At 48.3% G+C, this 25,582-nt stretch overlaps 3 protein-coding genes and 1 long non-coding RNA gene across 14 annotated transcripts; 2 read left to right on the top strand and 2 right to left on the bottom strand.

Annotated features, from left to right (window-relative positions):
* CBY1 (chibby family member 1, beta catenin antagonist) lies at positions 1–6,462 on the top strand. 10 transcript variants are annotated; one of them, XM_045587484.1, is made up of 7 exons: positions 1–91; positions 1,037–1,151; positions 2,829–2,937; positions 3,706–3,811; positions 3,907–4,025; positions 5,803–5,899; positions 6,193–6,462. In XM_045587484.1, the coding sequence occupies exons 3-6, from the start codon at positions 2,860–2,862 to the stop codon at positions 5,881–5,883; spliced, it is 384 nt and encodes a 127-aa protein (XP_045443440.1). In that variant the 5' UTR covers positions 1–91; positions 1,037–1,151; positions 2,829–2,859; the 3' UTR covers positions 5,884–5,899; positions 6,193–6,462. The 10 variants fall into 10 exon arrangements, with proteins under 10 accessions (XP_045443440.1, XP_045443444.1, XP_045443443.1 ...); XM_045587487.1 differs by having other exon boundaries at positions 27–91; positions 1,034–1,139; XM_036457404.2 differs by having other exon boundaries at positions 27–91; positions 1,034–1,151; positions 2,776–2,937.
* Positions 6,463–9,928: 3,466 nt separating this feature from the next.
* TOMM22 (translocase of outer mitochondrial membrane 22) lies at positions 9,929–11,849 on the top strand. Its single transcript, XM_036457403.2, has 4 exons — positions 9,929–10,089; positions 10,352–10,470; positions 10,904–11,021; positions 11,209–11,849. Exons 1-4 carry the CDS (start codon positions 9,973–9,975, stop codon positions 11,281–11,283), a joined length of 429 nt encoding a protein of 142 aa, XP_036313296.1. The 5' UTR covers positions 9,929–9,972; the 3' UTR covers positions 11,284–11,849.
* Positions 11,850–12,058: 209 nt separating this feature from the next.
* On the bottom strand, positions 12,059–25,511 carry JOSD1 (Josephin domain containing 1). 2 transcript variants are annotated; one of them, XM_045587482.1, is made up of 5 exons: positions 25,379–25,511; positions 24,231–25,063; positions 14,961–15,089; positions 14,656–14,850; positions 12,059–14,084 (listed from the first exon to the last, which is right to left on the bottom strand). In XM_045587482.1, exons 2-5 carry the CDS (start codon positions 24,413–24,415, stop codon positions 13,985–13,987), a joined length of 609 nt encoding a protein of 202 aa, XP_045443438.1. In that variant the 5' UTR covers positions 24,416–25,063; positions 25,379–25,511; the 3' UTR covers positions 12,059–13,984. The 2 variants fall into 2 exon arrangements, with proteins under 2 accessions (XP_045443438.1, XP_036313295.1); XM_036457402.2 differs by lacking the exon at positions 25,379–25,511 and having other exon boundaries at positions 24,231–25,330.
* On the bottom strand, positions 17,812–21,931 carry LOC123653111. Its single transcript, XR_006742740.1, has 2 exons — positions 20,903–21,931; positions 17,812–20,669 (listed from the first exon to the last, which is right to left on the bottom strand). It is a non-coding gene; the product is annotated as an uncharacterized LOC123653111 (long non-coding RNA).
* Positions 25,512–25,582: the final 71 nt, after the last annotated feature.

Below are 25,582 nucleotides of genomic sequence, written 5' to 3'. Positions count from 1 at the left end.
GGGCGGGGCCGCGCACGCGCAGACCGGCGGTGGCCGCGGGGCGGCGGGTGGTGCGGGCGCTGGTTTGGAACTCGCGCCGGCGACGGGTCAGGTACGTCTCCGGCCCGGGGTCTCCCGGGGCCTGGGGCCGGGCGTTCCCCGGGGGACCGGGGGTGCGGCCAGCTGGAGCCGGCGGCGGGCAACGGACGGATTCACCCCGGGTGGTCACCGCTCCTCCAAGTGCGGTTCCTTGATTGTAAATTGGAATCGTGATTATTCTTTATATATATGTAAAGAATATGTGTATGTGTGTATTTACGTTTAAATATATAATATATTTAAATTTATTTTTATATATAATTTTAAATATGTAATCTATATTTAAATTTATTTCAGAGAGAGGAAGGGAGAGGGAGGGCAACAGAGGTAGAAGTATTCCCGCAGCCCGGGCCTGAGCCCTGACCGGGAATCGAAGGGTGACGTCCTGGTTCACGGGTCAACGCTCAACCACTGAGCCACCCCGGCCGCGTGTGACCACTCCCTTTAGGGGGCCGTAAGGGGTGAAGGGCGAGCAAGGGACGTTGTTCTCTGCCTTCAGTTGGATCCACCAGCCCCGGGGGCCTTGTCCCTGTGGGGCTTGTACCTACCGGGGAGACCGGATCCCTTGGAGGATCGATGGAAGCCAGAGACCCGCCTTCCCGTTAGACTAAAATAAGGTAACGGCCTTTGTGGCCCATTGCGAACGGTGCCGCACTGCACGGCCATGGTGGTGATGTCACCAGCGCAGAGGCACAGGCCGCCTTTGGAAGCCCAGTTCCTCACCTCCCCACCGTGTGATGGGCAAGCTCCTTAGCGGCTTCTGTGCATCAGGTCCAGCATCGGGCCCAGCCGCAGTGGAGCCGCAGGAAGTAATAGTAGTTAGTTTTTGTTACGGTGCCCTTTTCTTTTTTGAGTTAAAATCTTTCTGGATATTCCAGTTTCATTCTTGCTTTGCCCTCTACAGACATAAAATTGCCTTCCCTCTTTCACCCGTTTTTTTTTTCTTTTCCTGGAGCAGAAGCCATGCCAGGGCCTTCCGCGGTGTTTTGGGTGACGTGGAAGCACAGCTGAAAACGCCCTCAGCATCTTGGCCCCCACTGCTGTCCGTCCATCACCAAGCTGTTAGCGTTCTGGTTTGTCCAAGTCCTTACGCGCTGTGCCCAGGCCCAAGGGCCTTCATTCCATAGCTTGTGTGTCTACTGCTTTTGTTTCTCATCACAAACACACACCTACCAGTAAAACTCGCATGAGCACACACCCTGAAATACCTTTATTTTTATTTATTTATAAAACATATATACATATACTCTGTTTTGTATATTGTAAAATGTCCAAAGAAACTTTTACCATTAATTTTAATGATATTAATTTATCCATCGCTGAAAATAGCAGTTTTTCTACATGTTTTCATAACATGTCTTGCTAACTGTGATGGATTTATATTGTGCCCTATTTATTTATGTATTTATTTATTTATTTGGTTAATCCTCACCCGTGGATATTTTTACATTGATTTTTAGAGAGAGTGGAAGGGAGGAGGAGAGACAGAGAGAAGCATCAATATGAGAGAGGCACATGGATTGGTTGCCTTCCGCACATTCCCCAACCAGGTACCTTTGACCGGAATCGAACCCGGGACCCTTCAGTCTGTGGGCTGATGCTCTATCCACTGCTCTATCCACTCAGCTAGGGCTGAGTTATTTTTTAATGATAATTGACATAAAACTTTGTTTCAAATAGTCTTGAAGTTCCCTTCTTTTTAGGTCAGCTTCTTGTCAGCTGGGATTCTCTCATGATGTGGTGAAGGCCTCAGACCTAGGACTCGGGCAGGGAAGCTCTGCATCTTTCTTTTGCTCCCTTGTGCTTTCACTGTCGTTATCACCTGCCTGCAGTTTCTGGAATATTTTTAAGCTAGTTATGTGTTAGGAGTTAAGACTGGGTAATGTATGAGGAGTAATGAACCTTGGCCCTGTCTCATACAGTATACAAAATTAATTCCGGATGACCACAGTCCTAAGTGGGGAAGTTAAACAATAAAAATTAACCTATGAAAATGTCATTTTTGGAATAGGCAGGTTTTCTTAAATAGAACACCAACACTAATCATTTTTAAAAATATATATTTTATTTATTTTTACAGAGAGGAAGGGAGAGGGCTAGAGAGAGAAACATCAATCAGATGCCTCCTGCACAATCCCTACTGGGGATGTGCCTGCAACCAAGGTACATGGCCTTGACTGGAATCAAACCCGGGACCCTTCAGTCCACAGGCCAACGCTCTATCCACTGAGCCAAACCGGTTAGGGCTGTGGTGGACAAACTCATTAATCAACAAATCCAAATATCAATAGTACAACGATTGAAATTTCTTTTGAGAGTCAAATTTTTTAAACTTAAAAACGCCACTTCTTCCAAATAGACTCGCCCAGGCCATGGTATTTTGTGGAAGAGCCACACTCAAGGCGCCAAAGAGCCACATGTGGCTCGCGAGCTGCAGTTTGCCGAACACAGACATAACCTATAGAGCCACACACAGCTGTGTTCAGGATCTAGCTCCAGCTGAGGACCTTAGTCTTCCTAAACCTGATCTGTCAAATGGGGATAATGGGGGAGCCAAGCAATGGATTGTGAGACTTGAGATACTGCACACAAAGGGGTTAGCATACTGGCTGCCTGGCACAGAGCGAGCAGGCCACCGTGGGAGCCGTTGCCAGGATTGTGAAGAGCCACATCAGATGTGTGTTTTCCTGGTTTTAGGACAGGGACATAGTCACTGGCCCAACCGTCTGTCCCCCTGACTGTCCCGACAGGGAGCAGTGACCCCTCCTCCTCAGCCCGAGGATGCCTCTCTTCGGGAGCACGTTCAGTCCGAAGAAGACACCCCCCCGGAAGTCAGCCTCGCTCTCCAATCTGCACAACGTGAGCGTCCGCCGGGGCCCACCCCGCCTGGGGCCGCGACAGGGGGGTCAGGTCTCTTCTCTGGAGGCACGCGAGCAGGAGAGCGTCCTTTTCATTCATATGCTAACGCCTGCTTGCTCTGGGACCTAGCAAGCAGTCAACCTCACTATGACTTCTGGCTCGAAATACTGTCCTGTTTGACTTCACTTTAGTCTAAGGTGACCAGGCGTCCTGCTTTTGGCGGGACAGTCCCGATTTTTAACAATTTGTCCCGCGTCCCTCGACGTTTTAAAAAAGTCCCGATTTTTGGAAAGACCAAAAGCGGGACGTCCAGTCACCTGACTTTAGTCCCAAGACGTGGCCAGAATCGAGATCCTTCTCAAAGGACGGTGTTTGCCCCATTAATGGCGTTCTGAAGGATATGGCACAGCCCCAGAGGCAGTTTCTCAGCTCCTCAGGGCAGAGCTGGGCACATTCCTCTCTGAATGCCCAGGACTGGCTCTGATGCGGGGCGGGTGCCCAGTGAGTTGTAGAAACATCAGAAAAATCCATGAAAAATACATAAATAGCTTTTTTTTTTTTTTTTGAAAACATCTGGTGTATAAAGTAGTATGTTTCTTAGAATTAGAATTGTTTGCACCTTCCTTGGTTTTCTGATTTTAAAAGTATTAAATGTGCTGGGTAACGACTAGAGGAAAGTAGCGAGTTATTGGGGTCCTGCGGTTAGGAGAGGGCCGGGCCTGGAGCCAGTGCCAGGCCTCCTGGCGCCAGCATGCAGTCTCCCCACAGCTGGACCGGTCCACCCGCGAAGTGGAGCTGGGCCTTGACTACGGAACCCCCACGATGAACCTGGCGGGGCAGAGCCTGAAGTTTGAGAACGGCCACTGGGTAGCAGGTGGGCCGATTTCTGCCGTTTTTCCAACAAGATGATGGAAGGACCCCCGTCCCTCCCTCCCCCGCCCCTGTAACTGCCGGTTCTGTCTCCCCCAGAGGCCGGGCTGAGTGGCGGGGTGGACCAGAGGGAGGCCCAGCGCCTCCGCAGGCGGAACCAGCAGCTGGAGGAGGAGAACAACCTCCTGCAGGTGAAGGTGGAGGTCCTGCTGGACATGGTGAGGACGGCGACAGGGGGCGGGCCCTGCCGAGCTTTCCTGTGGGGGAGGCTCCGCCCGCGTCAGCGCATCCAGCTCGTGCCTCTGAGTGCCCGTCCGCCAGGAACGTGGCGTTGAATCCAAAGATACAAAGCAGATCAGGCACAGCCCCCCCTTCACGCACTCACAGGCCGGGGACAATGGCACAAAGCCAGTGCCGGGTGGTGAGGCCACAGTGAGAGTCTGAACGGGCTGTGTCAGCCGTGACGGGGAGACTGTCCGCACAGAAGGGACATAGAGCTGAATGTGGAGCAGGAAGGAGGGCTGCGCTGGGCGAAGGCAGGCCGGAAGGCCGTCTGCTCTGGGACGGGATGTCCTGTGCCACAGGCGTTCCTCAGTGCCTGGCGTTTCCTGTGGCTGTTAGAACCCAGCCCCAGGGGCCGAGAGGCGCCTGTGAAGGTTGAGAGGCAGGAGAGTGTACTCTGCAATGGTTAGAGCATGCGCTCTGGAGCTCCACTCCCCAGCTCCTCGCCCAGCTCCACGCTGCTCCACGCAGCTCGTGTGTCTCCCTGATGTGCGGGAAGAGCTTCGTGACTTTGGCAGTAAAATGGACTGAGGGCGGGCTGCACCTTGTGAAGTTAATAAACAAGTAAAGCCCTGGGGGCCTCAGTGGATGCTCAGGGAGGCAGCTCCTCCATAGCAAGCTGACCTTCAGAGGCTGTATCTCTGTTCCTGTCGGGAACATAAATTACTGAAAGATCCTGATGAGGACAGTGGCATTCTTCTTCTTTTCTTTTTTTTTAAAATATATTTTATTGATTTTAGAGAGGAAGGGAGAGGGAGAGGGAGAGACAGAAACATCAATATTGAGAGAGGATCATTGATCGGCTGGCTCCTGCATGCCTCCCATATGCCTGGGTTGAGGGATCAAGCCCTCAACCCAGGCATATGCCCTTGGCCGGAATCGAACCTGGGACCCTTCAGTCTACAGGTAGACGCTCTATCCATTGAGCCAAACCAGCCAGGGTGGGAAGTGGCATTCTTTTTTAAGCACCCCCACCCCCCATCATTATGGGAGCTGCAGCTCAGAAGCAGTCAATCCTTTAGCTTAGAACACATGTGTCAAGCACAAGGCCCGCGGGCCAAATCCGTCCCGCCAGGCTTTGCAATGTGGCCCACACCGTGCTGTCATCACTGCACTCCGCTGCGTTTCCATCACAATGACAGTTTATGACTGTTCAGTAAACCATTCGGCCCGCGATTTAGGCTGGATTTTAGATTTTGGCCCCTTCTCTGATTGAGTTCGACACCCCTAGCTTAGAACTACCAGTATTGGCCTTCTTCTCCTCTTTTTATTTTTTTCAAATTATAAGAGCAGGTTTCTTTAGAAATTTACGGAGGTAGAAACGAGCGGGCTGGGCTGTGGAGGCCCAGGAAACAAGTGCCAGGAGCAAAGGAAGGGCCCGGGAGCCTGGAGGAGAGCCGGGCCGAGGCAGCGCTCCGGAGGCGGGAGGGCTGCGGGAGGGCCGTGCTCCCAGCCTTCCGTTTCCCGGAGGCCTGCTGTCCTTCCCAAGGTCAATGCCATGCAATCCCAGCGACCAAATGCGCTGAGTGGATTGTGAAAGCTCTTCAGTGCCTGAGGTGGTTACATTCTGCCCAGTTACAAAGGGCTCCTTCCCGGATGCTGGCAGGCGTGGCAGAGAAATGCCAGGAGCCTTGACCGGTGCGCCGGGCTGGCCTTGCAAACCGGAAGGGGGCGCAGAATGCCCTCCTTTATAACAGCCCGCTTCCCTTCCAGTTCTCCGAGACCACGGCCGAGTTCCAGATAATGAAGAAGGAACTGGAAGAGCTGAAGAGTGTCAACCGGAGAAGGAAATGAAGACCTCACGACGCTGGTTAGCAGAAGAGGGAGAACTGGACTGATCAGAGGAGTGGCATACAGCTGAGGGTTTTTTAAGCTAACATAGTAGGTTAGGCCCTGGGAGAGTTCCACAAATGGGGCCCAGGGCCCTGGCACCCTTGAGTTGGCAATAGAAGGGGGATGGCATCCTGGAGGAACCAGGATTCCAGGCCAGGGCAGTAAATAGCAATGTCCTCTGGCGGCTCAGCACCGGGGGCCAGGCTGCGAGCAGAGCCTCTGCAGTCTGGTGCTCGCCAGTCACTTAACGTGTAAATGCGCTTGTCCCAGGTTCGCTCTCATTGGACGGACTCTTGGAGAAGCAGCTGGAATTCATCTGAGCCGAGCCTCCCCTCCCGTTGGTGTTCGGGCCTGGCCCCAGTTCTGAAGAGCCCTGCCTTCTGCCCTCAGGCCGCTCTCTCTGTGCGTTAGAGTGTTTCTCCCCAGATCCACACCCTCTGGCTTCAGTCTCAGCAGCAATCACCAGTCTTCTATGCAACACTATATTTTTGTGCGACTTTCTTGTTTATACTACTCCCCCTTGTTTTTCAATAAAGATTTGAAAAATAAAAACAGTGTACTTCGTAAAAATATATTTTATTGTCCAGACAGTATGGCTTAGTGATTGAGCGTTGATCCAGAAACCAAGAGGGACGAGTTTCGATTCCTGGTCAGGGCACAAGCCCGGGTTTCAGGCTCGATCCCCAGGGGGGGCGTGCAGGGGGCAGCGATTGATGATGTTTCTCTCATCAGTGTTTCTATCTCTCTCTCCCTCTCCCTTTCTCTAATCAGCAATAGAAAAAGCAAAATATATTTTTATTGATTTCACAGAGAGAAGGGAGAGAGAAACATCATTGAGAGAATCATTAGTTGACTGCCTCTTGTATGCCTACTACTGGAGACTGATCTTGAAACTCGGACATGGGAATTGAACTCTGACCTCCTGGTTCATGGCTCAATGATCAACACTGTTTCTTTTCTTTTTTCTTTTTTAAAAAAAATATTGATTTTTTAAAATATATTTTATTGATTTTTTACTGTGAGGAAGAGAGGGGGATAGAGTTAAAAACATCGATGAGAGAGAATCATCGATCAACTGCCTTTTGCACACCCCCCACTGGGGATGTGCCCGCAACCAAGGTACATGCCCCCGACCGGAATCGAACCCGGGACCTTTCAGTCCGCAGGCCGACGCTCTATGTATTGAGCCAAACCGGTCCTGGCTCAACACTGTTTCTTTCAATTAAATGTTCTTACATGATCTCCGTGACCAGAGTGAAAAAAGCATCAATTCCTGAAGAAGTGGAACCTGGAGTCTGAGCTGTTGTTCCATCCAGAGAGAGTGTCCAGGTGGTGGGAAGCATCCAGCTGCTGGGGCACTGGCAGAGGCTGACCTGGGACAAACTCCCTGCCCCACCTCCCTGCTCTCCCCTGGGGAGTTGCGACTATCCTGGTTCTGGCCGGGACCAAGGAGCTGGGTGGGGCTGGATTCTTAGAGGGGGAGTTTTGTGCCCGAGGCTGAGCTGAGCTGAGCTGCTCTGGCTGGAGAAAGGGGCCAGCCAGCCAAAGGGATTCAGCTCCCAACGAGGGAGGGCACTGAGGGTGGGGACGGCACCCAGGGATGACCACTGTGGGCAGCAGGTACATGCATGGCGGGGGCTTGGGCCCTTGGGCACTCTCTCTTTTCCTCCTCACTTAGTCCTGTGGTGCACAGACTAGCAGCATGCCTGTTCGCAGACAAGGAACCAAACCCCAGGAGTTTCAGAAACTTAGGTTCTTAGACTCCCAGCCACAGCGGAAGAGGGGCGAGGTGGGGGTGCCCAGTCCATGGGGAATGGGTGGAAGCCCAGCCCATAGGATACAAACCTCCAGGTGCCGGCAATGGGGCGACTGAGTGTGCTGATTCCTGGGCCACTCTGGTTAGCAAACATTGGAAGAGCACCCTGGATGCCAGGTACCTGTTTACTATTCTCACAAGAATTCATCAATCGTATCATCCCCTGCTTTTAGCTGAAGACAGCGTTCCAGAGGGTGACAGCTGGAAGGGATAGAGCCGGGACCAGAGCAGGTTTGGGTGTCACAATGGTGTGGGTCCCCAGCTCACCACCACGGCACCTGACCAGTGGGAGCCAGAATGTGGGACAATTCTACAGGGAAGAAGGACTTGTGAGTGACAGAAGAAGCAAGCCGTGAGTGAGTTTGAACAGAGGAATGCTGTGTTCAACTGGGTTTTATTTTATTTCTTAAAATATATTGATTTTTTACAGAGAGGAAGGGAGAGGGAAAGAGAGTTGGCAACATCAATGAGAGAGAAACATCAATCAGCTGCCTCCTGCATACCTCCTACTGGGGATGTGCCTGCAACCAAGGTACATGCCCTTGACTGGAATCGAATCCGGGACCCTTCAGTCCGCAGGCCGATGCTCTATCCACTGAGCCAAACCCGTCTCAGCTCCCCTCCTTTCACACCTTTAAAAAAAGTATTTTTAGGTATGACTAGGATTTTAGTTAAAAATTTTATTATGGCCTTAGCCAGTTTGGCTCAGTGGATAGAGCGTAGGCCTTCGGACTCAAGGGTCCCAGGTTCGATTCTGGTCAAGGGCATGTATCTTGGTTGCGGGCACATTCCTGGTAGAGTGTGTGCAGGATGCAGCTGATTGGTGTTTCTCTCTCATCGATGTTTCTGACTCTATTCTTCTCCCTTCCTCTCTGTAAAAAATGAATAAAATATATATATTTTTAAAAGAGCCCGTTAAAGAATCAGAAGCCATCATCACTGGGTTCCTAGGCTGCCCTTGCATCGATGTAGATCAAACATGTCAAACTCGAGGCCAGGCAGGGCCAAACGTTTGACATGCTTGATGTACAATAGATACTTAAAAACATAAAAAGGTTAACATGCAAAAAATGTAATTCACAGGTGTATACAGCCTGATGAATTATCCCAAATGAACACACCCATGTAACACCACCCAGGGCAAGGACTTCACTAGCAGCTCCCCAAAAGTTACTCTCCCGCCCCTCCCAACCCTCCTCCTCAGAGGGATCACTATCCTTCTCACCACTGATAGGGTTTGCCTGTTTTTGAACTTTACGTAACAGAATCATACAGTAGGCACCCTTCGTGACATGAAAACTTCTTGTACTCGGAGCTGCCCAGACCATAGATGAGTGAAACTGAGGGCCGGCTCTGGAGGAAGTGCAAGCTCTCCTGCTCCGGAATGGCTCAGTGCAGATAAGGATTTGGATGGTGCAGTTCTGAGATTCTCCCATTCCACAGTCAGTTGGCTGATAATGTAGATCAAATTATCCTTGTATGTAATAACTGTGGGGCACATTATAAAAACGCATTTTTCATCTATCATATAGGCAAAATATTAAAATACGGTTAATACCTAATTCTGGGGAGCATGTGGGGAAAAGGACACTTCATTCACTATGTGGAAGTATATACTTTGAAGGGCAATGAGCTAATACCTAGCAGAATTTTAAATGCCATACTTTGTTGTAACAAATCCACTTCCAGAAATCTATCTTCCAAAGATACAGTAACCCGGTACTGTGCCTCACTTTCTTTAATTCAAAGATAGGGAAAACGGTACCTCAACACACACACAGTGCCCGCTCCTTAAGCGTTAGCTCTTGCCTGTGTTTTAGTATACTGGGTCTGTTTATTTGATATTTTCCCAAAAGACCAATTAACCTTCAAATCTCTAACTTATTCCTACCAAACAGCACACCGCTCAGATAAATGAAACTAGATTGGTGTTTCTCTAAGGGCGATCCCTACGCAGCTTGTCAAAGTGCAGGTTTCTGGGCCCACGCGGAACCCTCTGCACAGAATTCCCGCGGAAGAAGCCAGACTGGAGCAAACTCCCCTGTTTATTTCCCTGGACTCGCAGCCGCGTCCGTCTTGGCTGAAGGCGGATAACGACCGCCAGCCAGAAGGTGTCGCTGTCCCCCGCCCTTCTGATCCCAGCTCCCGGAAGGGCAGCTCTATGCACTGCGCTACTCTCGCCTCCTCCCTTCCGGTTCCGGTGTCCCTCTCTTCTTCCCTCCCCGCCTACAGCCATGGCCGCCGTGGTCGCCGCCCCCGGTCCAGGTGCTCCCCTGCCCCCGGACGAATTGCTTCCGAAAGGTGAAGCGGAGAAGACGGAGGAGGAGCTGGAGGAGGATGACGACGACGAGGTACCGGGGCCCAGCGGGGCGAGGCGGGGAGCGGGGGTCCGAACGGGAGCGTCCCGCCCGGGGGTGTGGGCTCCGCGTGCTGCGGGATCAGGGCATTGGCGCGCCGTGGAGCCTGGAGAGGTCGGAGCGGAGGTGTGTTCTCGGAGGCGGAGTTAGGGGTCCCGCCGGCCCCGAGTGCCCTAGCTCCTTGGGTGGTGAGCGTGCCCCGGCGCGCGGGGACCTGCCGCTGCTGCATCCAAGACCCCGGCCTCCTCCACCACAGCCAGATGAGACCCTGTCGGAGAGACTCTGGGGTCTGACGGAGATGTTTCCCGAGAGGATCCGGTCCGCGGCCGGAGCCACTTTTGATCTCTCCCTCTTTGTGGCTCAAAAAATGTACAGGTAAGGGACAAGGGCAAAGACACGGGGGTGTGCCTGGGGTGCCGTGAATGCACGCGGGCCTTGGGAGGGTCCTACCTGGTTTGGAAGTTAGCCTGTCACCTAGATCGTTGAATGACCTTGAACTTCTGGTACCTTAGCCTTAGTCTCAATTTCCTTGTCTATAAATGGGGATTCTTGTTGGGTAGGATCCTTGTTAGACTCATTTCAGATTGTGTGAGATAATTAAGGTATCCGTATCTTTGTAAGAACTCAGTAGAAAGTTAAAATTGCTGCCACTAGATACACAGCTACCAGAACTGTTCCTCCTGCTTCTGGAAGAAGAGTTGGGTAGTGTGTTTCTAAAAAACATGGCATCGGTGGCATGAGGAATTTGGTTCCTCCTTGGTGCAGCTGTCTGGTTTTGCCTCCCATCATGCTCACAATCCTTTTGTAGGTTTTCCAGGGCAGCCTTGTGGATTGGGACAACTTCCTTCATGATCCTGGTTCTTCCTGTTGTCTTTGAGACTGAGAAGTTGCAAATGGAGCAACAGCAGCAACTGCAGCAGCGGCAGGTGAGCTGACACCTGCGTAGACCAGCAGTTAATGTGTGGGTAGCGCTTGGGATCTGGCCCAGGCCTTTTAGGCACTTGACTGCATTCAGCATTGTTTTTGTTGACCTTGTCTCCCCCCTATTAGACAGGATGAAAAATGAGATGCCCAGCTCTGTGTGGTGACTTACATCTTTCCTTTCTGTTCCAGATACTCCTAGGGCCTAACACGGGGCTGTCAGGAGGAATGCCAGGGGCTCTCCCTTCACTACCTGGAAAGATCTAGGTTGTTACCAGAAGTTTGAAAATTCAATACTGTTTGAACTGCTGATTTTTTTTTTTTATTTTTTTTTTGCACCAAAACAATTTGGTTGGGAAAATTTCCCCGTCACTGTCTCATGGAGACTCCCAACTTGCAACTGTGCCCTCCAAGCTTTCCTGACTTCGCTCCTCACTCTGCCACCAGAGTGCACTGAAGCAGATGGTCACTCCCAACTCCGGCCACCCGCCTCTCACTGAATTACTCCTCACCAGGTCTCAGTGTGATTGTGGAATATGAACTGATGCCACTGGGAAGGATGTATCGCTGACCATTGACGACGGTTTGGTTTTGTCATGCACACTATATGAAATACAGATGCATTACTGCTGCGGTGTAAAAGCAGCCACTGTGAAGTTCTGTGTATGTTGGAAAAGAGGGAGGATTTTTAACCACAGGATGGGTGCTGTGGAGGGCAGAGCAGCAGCTCACTCCTCTGCACATTTTGGCCATTAGACCTGTGTCTAAAAGAGAGAAAAAAAGTCAGTGCTCACTTTTGTAATTAAATATTTAAAATGATTCCATGATTCCAACCAAGTGTCAAGCCTGTGTTAGTGGATATGCACCTCAAACTCAGACCATGTTAGGACAATGACATGAACTGCCCCAAACCATAACATCTCTGTAAAAGATGAATTGTGATTTTAGTGAATTCCTTCTAAAGCAGCATCATACTCCTTTACCTTTTCCCCTCCTTTATGTACATAATTACAGAATTTAGGCAGACATGAGATTTATGTACGGAGTTTTCCATTTTTAATATTTGGTTAAACAAAATACATCTTTTGTAAACAAACCCAGCACAAGGCCAACAAAATTGGGGGGAAGGGAGGGTAAAAGCAAGAAAAACAAAATGCCTAGGGTCACCCCTTACGGGCATCAGGGTCAGGCCCGCTCCCTTCCTTAAAGGAAATAGGGCTTTTGCCCTTAGGCATCAGCGTGGGCCCCTGTTCCTAAGCACCAGAATTGGATATGAACAGAGACCAGCCCTGAAATGTTTAAGCGTCTTTGCATATCCCATTGGCTCATGGACTAGTGCATGGGGACTCCTTTGAAGTGCCATTTGCACAGGCCCCAGCCCACTGGAGAGGTTTCCTCTTCTCAGGAAATGGCTTACTATCACTGACAGTGCCAATGGATCCAAGCTCCTGCTTGTGACAATCGGCAAGGCTGGCTGTAACTTCTGGCTGGTGGTGGTTGGAATGTCATTGTGCAGGGATACAGAGCTGTCTGTGGAGCCAAGCAAGTCTGATGTAGAAAATGGTGCAAGAGTTTGCAGTCAGTTGCTCAGACAGTAATGCATTAGCCACTTGGTGGCCTGTTACTCAGCATAAAAAACGGCCTTGTTGGATTGAAGATAAATGCAGAAAAAGTGCTGGTGTAAACATGCACTCCAGTCACAGTGGGGAGAAAGCCTCGGCTTCATCCTGTTTAACTTGCTCAGGTTTGACATGCAAGCCCCAGGCTGGCTGCTGCTGGAGAGAAGTCTGGCTAGTGGAGCAGCTCTGGGCCTGCCAAGACCACTGATCTGGAAGGCCTCGATGGCATCCCTGCCTGCCCACCTGCCTTGAGGCAATTACAGCCACTTTGGAGACCAGCAGCGCTTCCCCTCCTCCTTTGTTTCCCAAAGTTAGAAAAGTGGCCTACAGCTATTTAAAGAGGTAGGGGCGGATCAATCCTTAGTTGATTTGTAAAGGAAGCTAGAGAAAGATGAGAGGCCCAAGTCCTCTAACATAATACACATAACCACTAATCCGAGGCCTCTGCTCACTAGTGACTCCCAGCCCAGGACTTCCATCCCAGCTGTTCTCTTCACAATACTTGCCTCACCCGGCTGTCTTCAACTGTGGAATTGGATGTCGAAGGCAGGCTCATTTTTTCCTGAGTTGGTCAGAGTGGGCCAACAGGGAAAACTGCCCTTTTGCTTATCCTGTGCCCAGAGCCTCCAAACTTAACAAAATGGCAGGGACTGCTGGAGTGAGGCGGGCAGGTTGCCCAGGCAGCCTGGTTGGCCATATCCTCTTAGGTATCTAGCTCACCCTGTCATGCTAGAATGTTGCAGGATTCAGCCACTCGGTGTGAAATATTAGAGAACTTTTCTATAAAACTGTAAGGATAGCCACAAACCATCCTTAAAAAGAGGGCAAGGGATGGCCTTGAGGGTTGCAGATGGCATGATGTAGTGCTGCTGGGGTTTTCGAGATGGTTTCCTGAGAGGCCTTTTGCTCTGGGTCCTTCAAACCAGTCACACCAGCTCTGCGTGTCCTGTGTCTTCAGACCCACTAGTTGCCAGGAAAAGGGAAATGGAGGCAGCATCTCCAGGTAAGTCAGAGCAGCAGTGAACTCCAGCAGAGCCTCTGTCAAGTCCTCAGAGGAAAGGGGAAAAAATAGCTACGAACTGCCCCCCACCCCCCTTTTTCCTTGTCTCTTCAAATAAAACAAGGTCTCTATTGCTTGTCCTAAGCACAGAGTTCCTACCTTCCTTTCCCAGGAATGAGTAACGCTGGTTGGTTCTTGTAACATTTCACACCTCTGGCCTATTGCACAGTCAGATCTGAGGGGAAAAACCCGATGAGATGTTTGGGAAGTGGCAAGGGCGGACCCACTGTATAGGCCTCAGCACATGGAGGATTCAGGGGGCCGAGGTGAGGGAAGGCTGGCAGAACTGTCACATATCAGCCCTCCAACTCTGACGGGCCTCCACCTCTTCTGGTACTACCAGCAGGAGTTCACAGTTCTTTCCTCGCAAATGATGTTTTAGAAATTTCCTATGGGGGAAAATATAAGAGAATGAGATGCTGTTAAAATGGCAAAGTCTTGGGGCCATATATTCACCAGTAACGTCATTAATTTATACCCTTGGCAATCCTAAAAAAAAACAACTGTAATGATCTGCTCTTGGAGGGTTCCACTTTTGGTTACCCCTCAATGTGTCTAGTTAAGATTTCCAATTTGAATTTCTGCTGATATTGCCTAAATAGCTAGTTCTGTGACAAACAGAGCCAGCCAAAAGAACTCTAAAGCAAAAGACTTACAATTGTGAAAAGAAAAAAAAAACTATTCTTTGAGAAGTTTAGACCTCTCTGCCCTGAACTGGCAGCCACACTGCCAAGTTGTCTAAGTGTAGTTGAAGTTACAAGGCCAGTCCTCCAGACCAGAAGGTCAGCATCCCAGGAGCTGGAGCTCCTGGACTATCAAAGACTCGGGTCTTTCAGATCTGAGACCTTATGATTCTAAGTGAGGCAGGAAGTCCAAGAAGCTAGGAATTTAATTTCCTTTGTCAAAGAGCCAAAGGTGAGCTTGTGGGAGCCCACCCAGCACATCAGCCATCACAGGCACCTGAGCTCGCTCTCGCCTCCAATCCACTCGGGCATCTTCAGTTTGGAGTCAAGGTTGTAGTAGGCACCGCCCACCTCTCGAACACAGATCCAGTGCTGCCTTTTGAGAGGCAACTTCAGTGGACCCCAGCTCAGGCTGGAGGGCAGATTCATGATGAAGCCCATGACGTTAGTGAGAGCAATGGCACTGACATCCCTGCAGAAGAGAAACGGTGTCAGGTTCCCTGGCTATCACACAACTGGTCACCTACCTCCCCACTCACTCCCTGTTGCCAGTTCTCATCAGTCAAGCCTGGTTCAGATTACCTGCGTTTGTCCCACCAAACAGCTTCATAGCCTTTGGTCTGAAGTGCTGCCATAATGACGTTCACATCATAGTTCCCATTTCCCAGCATGCTCTTCTTGTGGGGGGTGACCATGGTGTTTGGAGACAACCTACAGATGTGAAAGAAGGACTGAGACTTGTTGATCTGCCTAATGCCTCCTGAGCCTGCACTCCCAGAGAGCACTTTTGGCCACTGCCCTCAAAAGTTTGTTTACCCCATTCAAGTAAACCAAGCTTTCAACCAGGTATTCTATAGTCTGGGCTCTTACTGTCCAGGGGTTATTTCTTTTTTAATGCAAAACAATAATTCAGGACTGGCTGGTGTGGCTCAGTGGTTGAATGTCAATCTATGAACCATTGGATTTCTGATCAGGACACATACCCGGGTTGCGGGTTCCTAGTGGAGGGCATGCAGGAGGCAGCCAAGCAATGATTCTCTATCATCACTGATGTTTCTCTTCCCTCAACCCCTACATTCAACAAAAATATATAGAAAATTAAATAATAATAATTCAGTAGTGATGGAGCCTATTTGCCCATCATTTAAAAAGTGTGTCTACAATGAAGTCAATGGACACAAAGAATGTTCCATGAAGAAGTCTCATTTATCCCCAGCCTACCCATTTCTGCCAGCTTTTTTTCTTGCTGACTTCTCTGCCCTGATACAAACCTTTTTTTTAAAACAATGGAAAATAGTATATGATATTTTCATTTCCATGGGCAGTATTTGTTATTCTTGTTTTTTTACATTTAAATGCTTTCCATTTAAAGCTTACACACTTGGTAATCATTAATCATTTAACACTCAAAGGCCTACAGGAGCCCAGACAGGTAACACAAATGTATGAATTGAGGCCAGGTATAAAGCAATAAAATGTAGTAAGGCCTAAATGAAACTGCAATGTATGACCCACGTAAAGCATTCCAAATATACACATGCATGTGTAAAATACTTAAGAATTTTTAAAAATTAAAAACATATGCCAAGACCAGTTTGGCTCAATGGATAGAGTGTTGGCTTGGGGACTGAAAGGTCCCGGGTTCGATTCCGGTCAAGGGCATGTATCTTGGTTGCGGGCATATCCCCAGTAAGGGGGTATGCAAGAGGCAGCTGATCAATGACTCTCTCTCATCGATGTTTCTAACTATCTCTCTCCCTTCCTCTCTGTACAAAATCAATAAAATATATTTAAAAAAAAAATTAAAGACATAGCCGAAACCGGTTTGGCTCAATAGCTACAGCGTCGGTCTGCAGACTGATATCGATAGATCCCAGGTTTGATTCCAGTCAAGGGCATGTACATTGGTTGCGGGCACATCCCCAGTAGGAGGCGTGCAGGAGGAGCTGGTTGATGTCTCTCTCTCATCATCGATGTTTCTAGCTCTCTATCCCTCTCCCTTCCTCTCTGTAAAAAATCAATAAAATATATATTTTTTTAAAAAATTAAAACAAAGACTCAATTGAAAGGAATTTTTGTGCAAAAACAAAACTGCAGTCTGGTTTGCTCACCAGCTGAAAGGCATTTCTGGCCAGGCAGGCCCTTAGCCCTCCTTCGCCTCAAGGCAAGGTCAGTTCTGAGGGCATTTCCAGTCCTATTACTTGGCTTCACAGGCCTGTCAGGCCAGGGCCAAGGAAAGGCCATCTAGAAGGAAAGGGCAGCACGTGTGGAGGAAGGGGGCTGTCACCCTGGCCAGTGGTGCTCAGTGCTTAAGAGCGCCAGCCCAAATAGTCTTGGGTTCGATTCCTGGTCAAGGGCACATACGTGGGTTGCAGGTTCGATTCCCGGGCTATCAGGATGAGTGCTGGAGGCAAACAAACAATATGTCTCTCTCACACTGATGTTTCTCCTCTTTCTTTCTCTCTCTTCCCCATTCCCCTCCCTTCCTCCCACTCTCTCTATAAATCAAGGGGAAAAATTTCCTCAGGTAAGGATTAACAACAACAACAAAAAAGTAAAAAAGCAGAGATGTCTAGGCGCCACTAAATACCATCTCCAAAAGAGAATGGAGACTTTTAAGTCAATTTTAAAAAGTTAAGAATAACCTTATAAAAAGTAAAAAACTTGATGAACAAAAATAGATTCAGAGACATAGAAGCATGGAACAGATCATCTAACCTCAGAGAGAAGCAGAGGAGGGAAAGAGATCAGTCAAAGGGCTTGTATGCATGCATATGAGCATAACCCATGGATACAGACAGTAGGAGGGTGAGGGCATGGGCTGGGGTGGGAATGGTCGGGAAGAGGTCAATGGGGGGGAAAGGAGACATATGTAATACTTTAAACAATAAAGAATTTAATTTTTTTTTTTTTTAAAAGTAAAACACTTCTCTATACACAGCCAACATACCAGGTCATTTTTTCAATATAAAACATTCCTACCACTGCTTACATCCCCTAATGGCTCCCCAAACACAATTGACACTACCTCCTCTGGCCTGCAAGGCCCTGGGGTCCTGCTGACCTCATCGCCCCTCTTAGCACACAGACCTTCTCTGCTACTTGAACACACAAGCTTTCTCGCTGAGGGCCTTTGCACTCAATGGCTGCCACTGTCTGGAATACTCTTCCCCTAGACCGTCACTTGATCTGCCCATTATTTGGGTCTTAAAGGCCTTTTCTGACAGTCCATCCTTCGGTTTTTCCCAGTCACTTCCTCTTATATACACCTGCTTTAATTACAGCCCTTGTTATTACTGGACATGCCTTCTGATTTGTCTGTTTTCCCACACTAAAATGACGGCAGGGGGGCAGTGGCCTTCTCCATCCTGTGAATACATCACCAGGGCCCAAAGGGTGCCTAGCACCTGACTGGTGCTTAAGGAGTGTTGTCGAAAAGCTCTCTGTATTTATTGGTATCTCTTTCCCTGAAAATAGCAGTGGATCCTTAAAATGAAAAGAGCTTATGTGCTTGTCTCCAGAACTGTTAAGAGTACCTGAAGATATTAAATTCCACTCTGTAACCAAAATTTGTTTTCTCTGTAATAACTACCATTTATTGGAAACTTCTGTGCCAAGCCCATGACATGCTTTCATATGTATCTAATTTAATCCTCACAATAAGCCCATGAGGCTATGAATTATTTACATTTTATAGGCTTAGAAAACTAAGGTTTGAATGACTAATCCCTGATCTTTCAAGTATGAACGAGGATTCAAACTCAGATTTGTTGGAATCCAGTGTTGTTGTTGTTTTTTTTTAATGTCTTTATTAATTTCAGAGAGAGGAAGGGCAAGGAGAGATAGAAACATCAATTATGACAATCTTCAATTGGCTGCCTCCTACATGCCTCACACTGGGGACTGAGCCCGCAACCTGGACATGTGCCCCAACTAGTAATTGAACCATGACCTCCTGGTTCAAAGGTCGGTGCTTACCCCTGAGCCACACTAGCTGGGCAGTTGTGCCTGTCTTACAGCAAGAACCCAAGACAGAATGGTGGTGGCGGCAGGCTGATAAGAGGAAAGGCCAGCTGAGCCCCTGGGCCTGGGCTTGAAATGCAGCTTAATAGGACAAAGGCTCTCAGTGGGCTCTTGGGCACTTGGATTAAATGCAAAAGCAAATGAAAAAAGCCTCGCTCAAGACAGACCCAGTTCCTTCCCCTTCACCAGTTTTTCAACAGCATCTCATTCTTTCAGTGAACTCTCTAGCCAGTGGATGCAGGAAGATTTTGACAAAGAAACTGGTGAGTCTTCCTCCTCTCTCACCACCTAAGTCCCTACCTACCAGGCTCAAACCTCAGAGCTGAGCTTTCCCAAGTGTATTCCCAGAGGATCACAGAAAACATTCAATACAATGGCTGCATGAAACAAGAAAACAGGTTTCCTGCAGGTCTTCTTGGAAACCCTAAAATGCTAGTATTCACCTTGAGCCTTGAGGAGACAGGGTTTATCTTTCATTTCCCAAATATGTCTGAGCACTCAAGCGTTATTTCTGGCCTCTCCTCTTTCATCCTGCTTTCTGTGCCAAGTCAAATCCTAAAGCTTCTTCAGGCTCATCCTCACATCCTCTCTCCTCCACGGAATCCTTCCTGGCTCCTTTGTAATAGAAAAAGAAGGGAGATTGGGAGGAACTTCCAGGCAGCATGCATGCTTATTGTGAGATTTAATCTCCATGCCTCTTAGCTTGTCTGTGAAAATGGGAATGAATCCTATCTTAAAGGACTATTGAAGAAGGCCATTTTATTCCTACATGTCCAAACAAATAGTAAATTCCTGAAGGAAAGGAAATTGCTCTTTTACTCTTATCCCTCACAGGTAGGCACTGGCAATTTGAGTAAACATGTGTTGATCAAACGGGTCAATACAGGAAATGCTGAGGATGGCTTCCACCTCATTCCCAGAGTGGTTATTTGAACAAGTGGGGTCTACCCAGTGTATCTAGGACACTAGCACTTGCTTTTATGTTAATAATAGTGCCCATTGTGTTAGCTACCTTTATAAGCTTTATCGCTTAATCCTTCCAACAATCTTGAGATAGAGATTAATCCCATTGTGTAAATAAGGAAACTACATACATACAAAGAGGTTACAGTGATTTTCCCAGTCATCTATAGCTAGTGAGGGGCAGAGCTAGGATTCAACTTCCTAACTCTGAACAGAACTAAGACTTCACTAAACAGCCTCCTCGATATTTCCATACACTGGCCCCACTGAATTCCGTAAGATCCTGTTCTGTTTCAATGGACTGTTTTCTTAGGACTCCCTGGCAAATTCTTGTTCAGGACTGACTCTTAATTTCATTAAAATTTCTGAACCACAAAGCAGGTTTCTCACTGTTGTCACAGACAAAAGGTTGTGGATTTGAAGTGATCTACACGTGAGAAGACAGGCTCTAATCCAGGTCTCACACCTCAGAGAAATTCCAGATCCTCTCATGGTTGCCACTGTGTCTGGCATGCTGATGAGTTCAGATTTTAAAGAAAAGTAGATGTGGAGACATTCATCCATATCCTTTTTCTCCCATAATTGTTATTTTCCTTTTTATCAGGTCTGAAGAGATGTGACATTAGAAAATAGGGCTTCCTGATGTCTTTAAATTATTAAGTGTAAAATATAAATCACAGAAGTACTTTGTATGTAGTAGAATTTGGCTATGATGAAGACGGTGATGATGTCTGGCCCTTGGATGAGATAATTCAAATCTCTAGAGGTTAACACTTAACATCTTTTCTCAATTTACAACCACCATATCTTTACTTTTTTTTTTTTCTTTTTTTTTTTACCTCCCACATGCACCCCAACTTTGGTGTATGAGACAAAGCTCCAACCAACTGAGCCACAGCGGTCAGGGCACAACCACAAAACCTTTAAATGTGGCTCCTTCCTATTAAATGGCTCAGGGACCATTTAATAGGAGGGCAGCAGGTCTTCCCCTCTATAGTAGAGATCTTTGCTCACCAATATCCACAATCTTTGTCCCTTCCAAGTGCATTAGATTTTTTCCCTAGTACCAAGCTAATTTTCATCTGTTTAGATTTTAGCATCTATTTTGAGAGGAAACACTTAGCTTCAAGAACATTTGATCACTGAAAAATTGAGATGAATTTAGTGAAAATGTTTGAGACCTGAGGATTTTTAAAATAACCTTTCAAAGCTGCTGCCGCATCATTTCACTCCCAAGTCCTTTCTTTTCAAAGCATAGATGTGCATGATAAACTGTGAGATCAAATGTCCACATGAACACTATTTCTTTTTTCTTTTTTTAATATATTTTTTATTGATTTTTTACAGAGAGGAAGAGAGAGAGATAGAGAGCTAGAAACGTCGATGAGAGAGAAACATCGACCAGCTGCCTCCAGCACACCCCCTACAGGGGATGTGCCCGCAACCAAGGTACATGCCCCTTACCGGAATCGAACCCGGGACCTTTCAGTCCGCAGGCCGACGCTCCACCACTGAGCCAAACCGGTTTCGGCATGAACACTATTTCTATCTTTTCTCTAATTTCACATGTTGAAAACCTTTTCGTGTCTTTTTACTATCACTACAGACATTACCACTATCTCCAAATCATGGACCCGGCCTGCCACAACTCTGACTCCTCTCTTCCTCATCCCCATTTGGCTACCAAGTCATTAGCTTAGTTCTTTCTAAGTTCCGACTCATTTTTATTCCAAACATGAGTCATCTCACAGGCACAACTGTACTGAAACTCCACCCTGCTTTTGTATTTCTCCTTTAGCGGCTAAACTCAACTGCTAGGATGAACTTCCTTCTCAACAAATGGCATTCACATTAATATTTTTTTCTCATTTCTACTATTCATTAGTCACATCTTCAAAAAAGCAAAGAACTTTAGATCTGGGAATTTAAAATTATTTAGTTAAATCTGTCAACTTTACTGTTTTTTTCTGTTAGGTCCCAAATAGATCATCTTTTCCTTTTACATTGTTCTAAATTCCATGCTTCTAAGTTTACTTGAGTCTGTTCTCAAGACTGGCCAAGGTGTATCACCGAGATGTACTCTCAGTGGCTGAGTCCTTTTCAGCTTGTTTTCTCTATAGTGTCCGGTAGTGCCTGGCACTGCACACAGCCAGTAAATGTTTGTTTAAAAAATTCCATTTTTTCTCTTTCACCTCTTCTCCTTTGCTATTTCCTCGGGTCCTTTTCATGCTTTTTGTTTGTTTCTATTCACCCACACAGAATCTTTCCACACAAAATAGTCTATACTATACTAAAGAATTCTTGGAGTGGGGACAAAGTATTCTCTTTGTGTACTGATTTAAGGTGGATCTTTACACTATGCTGCTAGGGAATTGGGGAGTGTAGTACAACTTGCTGAAGCTTTAAAGCCAGGAATAGAACTCTGGTTCCATGTTAATGTTTAGCAAGTATTTAACATTCTTTCGCTCAGGGAAAACACAGCTAAAAGAGCCTCACTATTATTTAGTTTACAATCATAGTCCAGATCTTCAGACTGAGACCCAACTTACTAGCAGAGTGAACAGATACTGATGTCTTTGTATGTAGTAGAATTTGGCTATGATGAAGACATAATTATGATGACATAATTGTTATGACGTGCCTTTCCAATACTTAGGGAGCAACAGAGCAGTTAGGAGGCCCTGGAGTTACAAAGCTTGGGTCCACATCCTGCCATTAATAGCTCTGGGCCACGATTTTACATGAAAAAATGGGAAATAACAGAATCTATTTTTTAAAATCAATGTGAGGAATGACTTAACATGAGGAAACAGTGTGAGTGCTCAGCTGTGTTAGAGATTGTCATCATTTCAGATTGGGGCCAAACTTATAGAGGTGGAAAACTTCTGAATGAATCTTGACTGTTGAAATTTACTAGTGAGTGGAACTGGGCAAATTTAACTGAATCCTTGGATCACTATAAGAAGGTTGCTGCAAGATTGCTACATATTGACCTAGCTGGTTTGGCTCAGTTGATAGGGGGGGGACTGGAGGGGCCCAGGTTCTATTGCAGTCAAGGCTATGTACCTTGGTTGCATGCCGGATCACCGGCCCTGATTGGGGTGCATGTGGGAGGCAGTTAATCCATGTATCTTTCTCACATTGATGGTTCTCCTCTCTCCCTCCCTTCCATTCTAAAATAAATCATGATGAGGATTAACAAACAAAACAGATTGCCACATATTTCCAGGTATTGTACAAAGCACACTCAACTACTCACTGTGAGTCCTTTCCTTCTCCCTAGACTTAGGTTAGGTCTAGAAAATAATTCACAAACATCCAATTTTAAAAAATATGAATGGCTGGTGAAAAGGAAACAGCGTAATGGACTGGCCTCCTTTCTACTCCTTTCAGTTATATGACTTGATGATCTGAGACAGATTATCTATCTGCCAGCGCCCAATTCCTGAAGAGAATTAATTCTGCTTGCCAGGTAATGGCCTTAATGCAAATGACGCATGTGCACAGCTAAGGCATAACTACAGTTATTACTGGCAGAGAAAAACAATTACTCTCATTATAATTTTGTTAACACCCTGGGATTAACATTCCTTTAAGAGAGCTCTATGGTTCTTTCGGGGGAAAAAGTCTACACCTATGAACTTTCACCCCAAAATACATTGCTTCCACCTGCAATACAGGCCCTCATGGCGCAATAATTTTATCTGAGTAAAGGGAGAAGAGTCTTCTGAAACTGCCAATATGCACTGCTTCAAGAATTCCTCAGCTTGATCTGACTGAGAACTGAGTAGGCCTTAACACTTTGTAGCTGGAGGAATCAGACGGGCTCACTGCTTGACCTGGTGACCTGAGACATGTTATTTCACCTGACAGGGCCCCATTTCCTGAAAAACCCTTTGATAAAAGAATTTTAGAACATCAAAGCAGAGAGAGAGAAACTGAACTTCTATCAACCTGTCAGGCAGCATCTGGCAAAGTGGATAAGAAAGGATATCTAGAATGAAGTAAAAAAGGGAGGGGATCAAGAGTTGCTACTTAGAAGCTATTTGGAGGATTTACCTGACCTTTCTGCCTTTCTCCATCAGTAAAACAGAAACAGTAGTCCACTATTGGGAGGGCAGCACAAAATATATGGAAAGCACAAAGGCTAGCACAAGGTCTCAAAGAAAGGCTGAGCATGGTGTAAACACCTTTAAAAATATATATTTTTTATTTATTTACAAGAGGGAGACAGAGGCATCAATGAGAGAAAATCATTCATGGGTTGCCTCCTGCATGTCCCCCCCTGGGGATCGAGCCTGCAACCCAGGCGTGTGCCCTGACCAGGAATCGAACGGACCTCCTAGTTCATAGTTCTGTGCTCAGCCACTGAGCCACGCCAGTGGGACTGTGTAGACTCCTCTCTATAGAACCCACAGCATACCATCTCTGATGGCAGGTGGCCGAGTAGTACTTATCCTGTCCCCTTCTAGACCGTCAAGTCCTTAGGGGCAGGGCTGGAGAGGCGTTACAGCACAATGCCAACAGCACAGGCACAAACCTGAATTCAAACTTGGCTCCATCTCTTGTTGCGTTTGTTAGCTGGGCGAATCACTGAACTTCTCTGAGCCCTGTCTTTATCTATAACGTGGAAATAACAACATGCTTCCCATGATATTGCTGATGCTCTCAGCACTGTGCCTAGCCCCTAAGTGTCCAATAAAAAGGAGGGATTATCTTTGCAATTCTGTGTCCCTTATTCCTGGTAACAGTATCCAGCTGACAATACTTGTGGGTTTGAAGGTGAATGGAAAAGAGACATCGCTCCCCCCAGAAATTCAGACATAGCAAGAAGCACCCAGAAACTAAGAAGCACGGGTCCCCTACCTCTGGAAAATCTCCTGCAGCGTTTCCCGGGTGAAGGCGCCGCTGTCCTGGAAGACGTTGTTGAGGGCGTGCAGGGCACAGAGCTCCCTGCGCTGCTTCTCGTGGTAGATCTGGGGGGGTGCCGCCTGGGGCAGCTCCAAGGATTCCGACTTGGCCTTGTCTCCTCTCCATGGCACGCAACTCATGTTTTTCGTTTTGGGTTCCGGAGAGGGCCAGGAACACCCCGCCCTCCCTTCCCGAGGAAGGAGGCGAGCTGCGGGGTCTCTGCAGGATTCCTGAGGTCCACCTTATTTCCCGGTGTCCATGATTTATGCTTTGTCACCGGGGAGAAAGATTGGAATCAAAAGGAAAAACAATCCATCTCTTCTCAATAGAAAAATAACTTTCGAATTAGTGTTTTTCACCACTAATGTCAAAGTGCAGAATTTTTTAAAAAAAGAATCATAGAAAAACCCAAGACCTTGTTCCCTTTTCCCTCCCTCTCTACCCTCCCCCCACCCCTCGGGGAAAAACAAAAACAAAAACCCACGATTTTCTTGCTGTGTTTTTCTTTGTAAAAGCCAACCAGGCCTCAATGCAGGAAGACTGAACGGAACCGGTCACATCGCTCCTTTTCCTCCATTTCTTTCGAACCGCGACGCCACTGACCCAGGAGACAAGGCCTCGGTGGTGTATCAAACGCAGAATCCGGGCGGCTAGCGAGGGCCGGCCGGCGGCGGGCGGCGGGCGGCGCTGGGGCCTCGGCGGCGCCTCTCCATCCCCTCGGGCGCGGTGGGTCCCCGCGGGGCGCGGCTCCCTGGGAAAGCGCGGACTCCCCCCTTCTCGCCGCGGCCCTGCGGGGGAGACAGCCCGGTCAGAGCCGGCGGCCAGGCGGGCCCCGCAGGGCGAGGACCGGGCTGGCCAGGAAGCGGCGCGGCGGGTCCGGCCCCGGCCCCAGCCCGAGGGAAGGTCCGGAGCTGGGACGGGCCGAGCCGCGAGGGGCGGAGCCGAACAATTCTCCTCACCCTCGGGGGCCCACCCGTCTCGCCGCCGCCCCCACCCAAACCTCCCCGCCGGTCACGTGAGTGCAAGTCGAGGGGCCCTCCCCGCACCCCCCTAACCCCGGCCCTCGCCGCCCACTCGCGTCCGCGCCGCGAGGCACCCCTCACCGTGGCAGGCCGCCCCCGGGAACTGCGGGCCGCCACCTGGGCCCCGCTCCGAGAGCGCGCGCACCTGAGCCCGACGTCAGCGGCCACGCCCAGCGCGTGCCCCGGAAACGCCCTCCAGGGCCGCCCGGCCCCGCCCCGAGGCTGCGTCACGTCTGACGTCAGTCTGACGTCAGCGGTGCCGGCGGTGGGGTCCGCGGCAGCCGC

The sequence above is a fragment of the Pipistrellus kuhlii genome, unplaced genomic scaffold (assembly GCF_014108245.1).
Source record: "Pipistrellus kuhlii isolate mPipKuh1 unplaced genomic scaffold, mPipKuh1.p scaffold_m20_p_3, whole genome shotgun sequence".
Taxonomy (NCBI): domain Eukaryota; kingdom Metazoa; phylum Chordata; class Mammalia; order Chiroptera; family Vespertilionidae; genus Pipistrellus; species Pipistrellus kuhlii.
The sequence above is the reverse complement of the archived record's forward strand: the minus strand, read 5'-3'. Positions and strand labels throughout refer to the sequence as shown.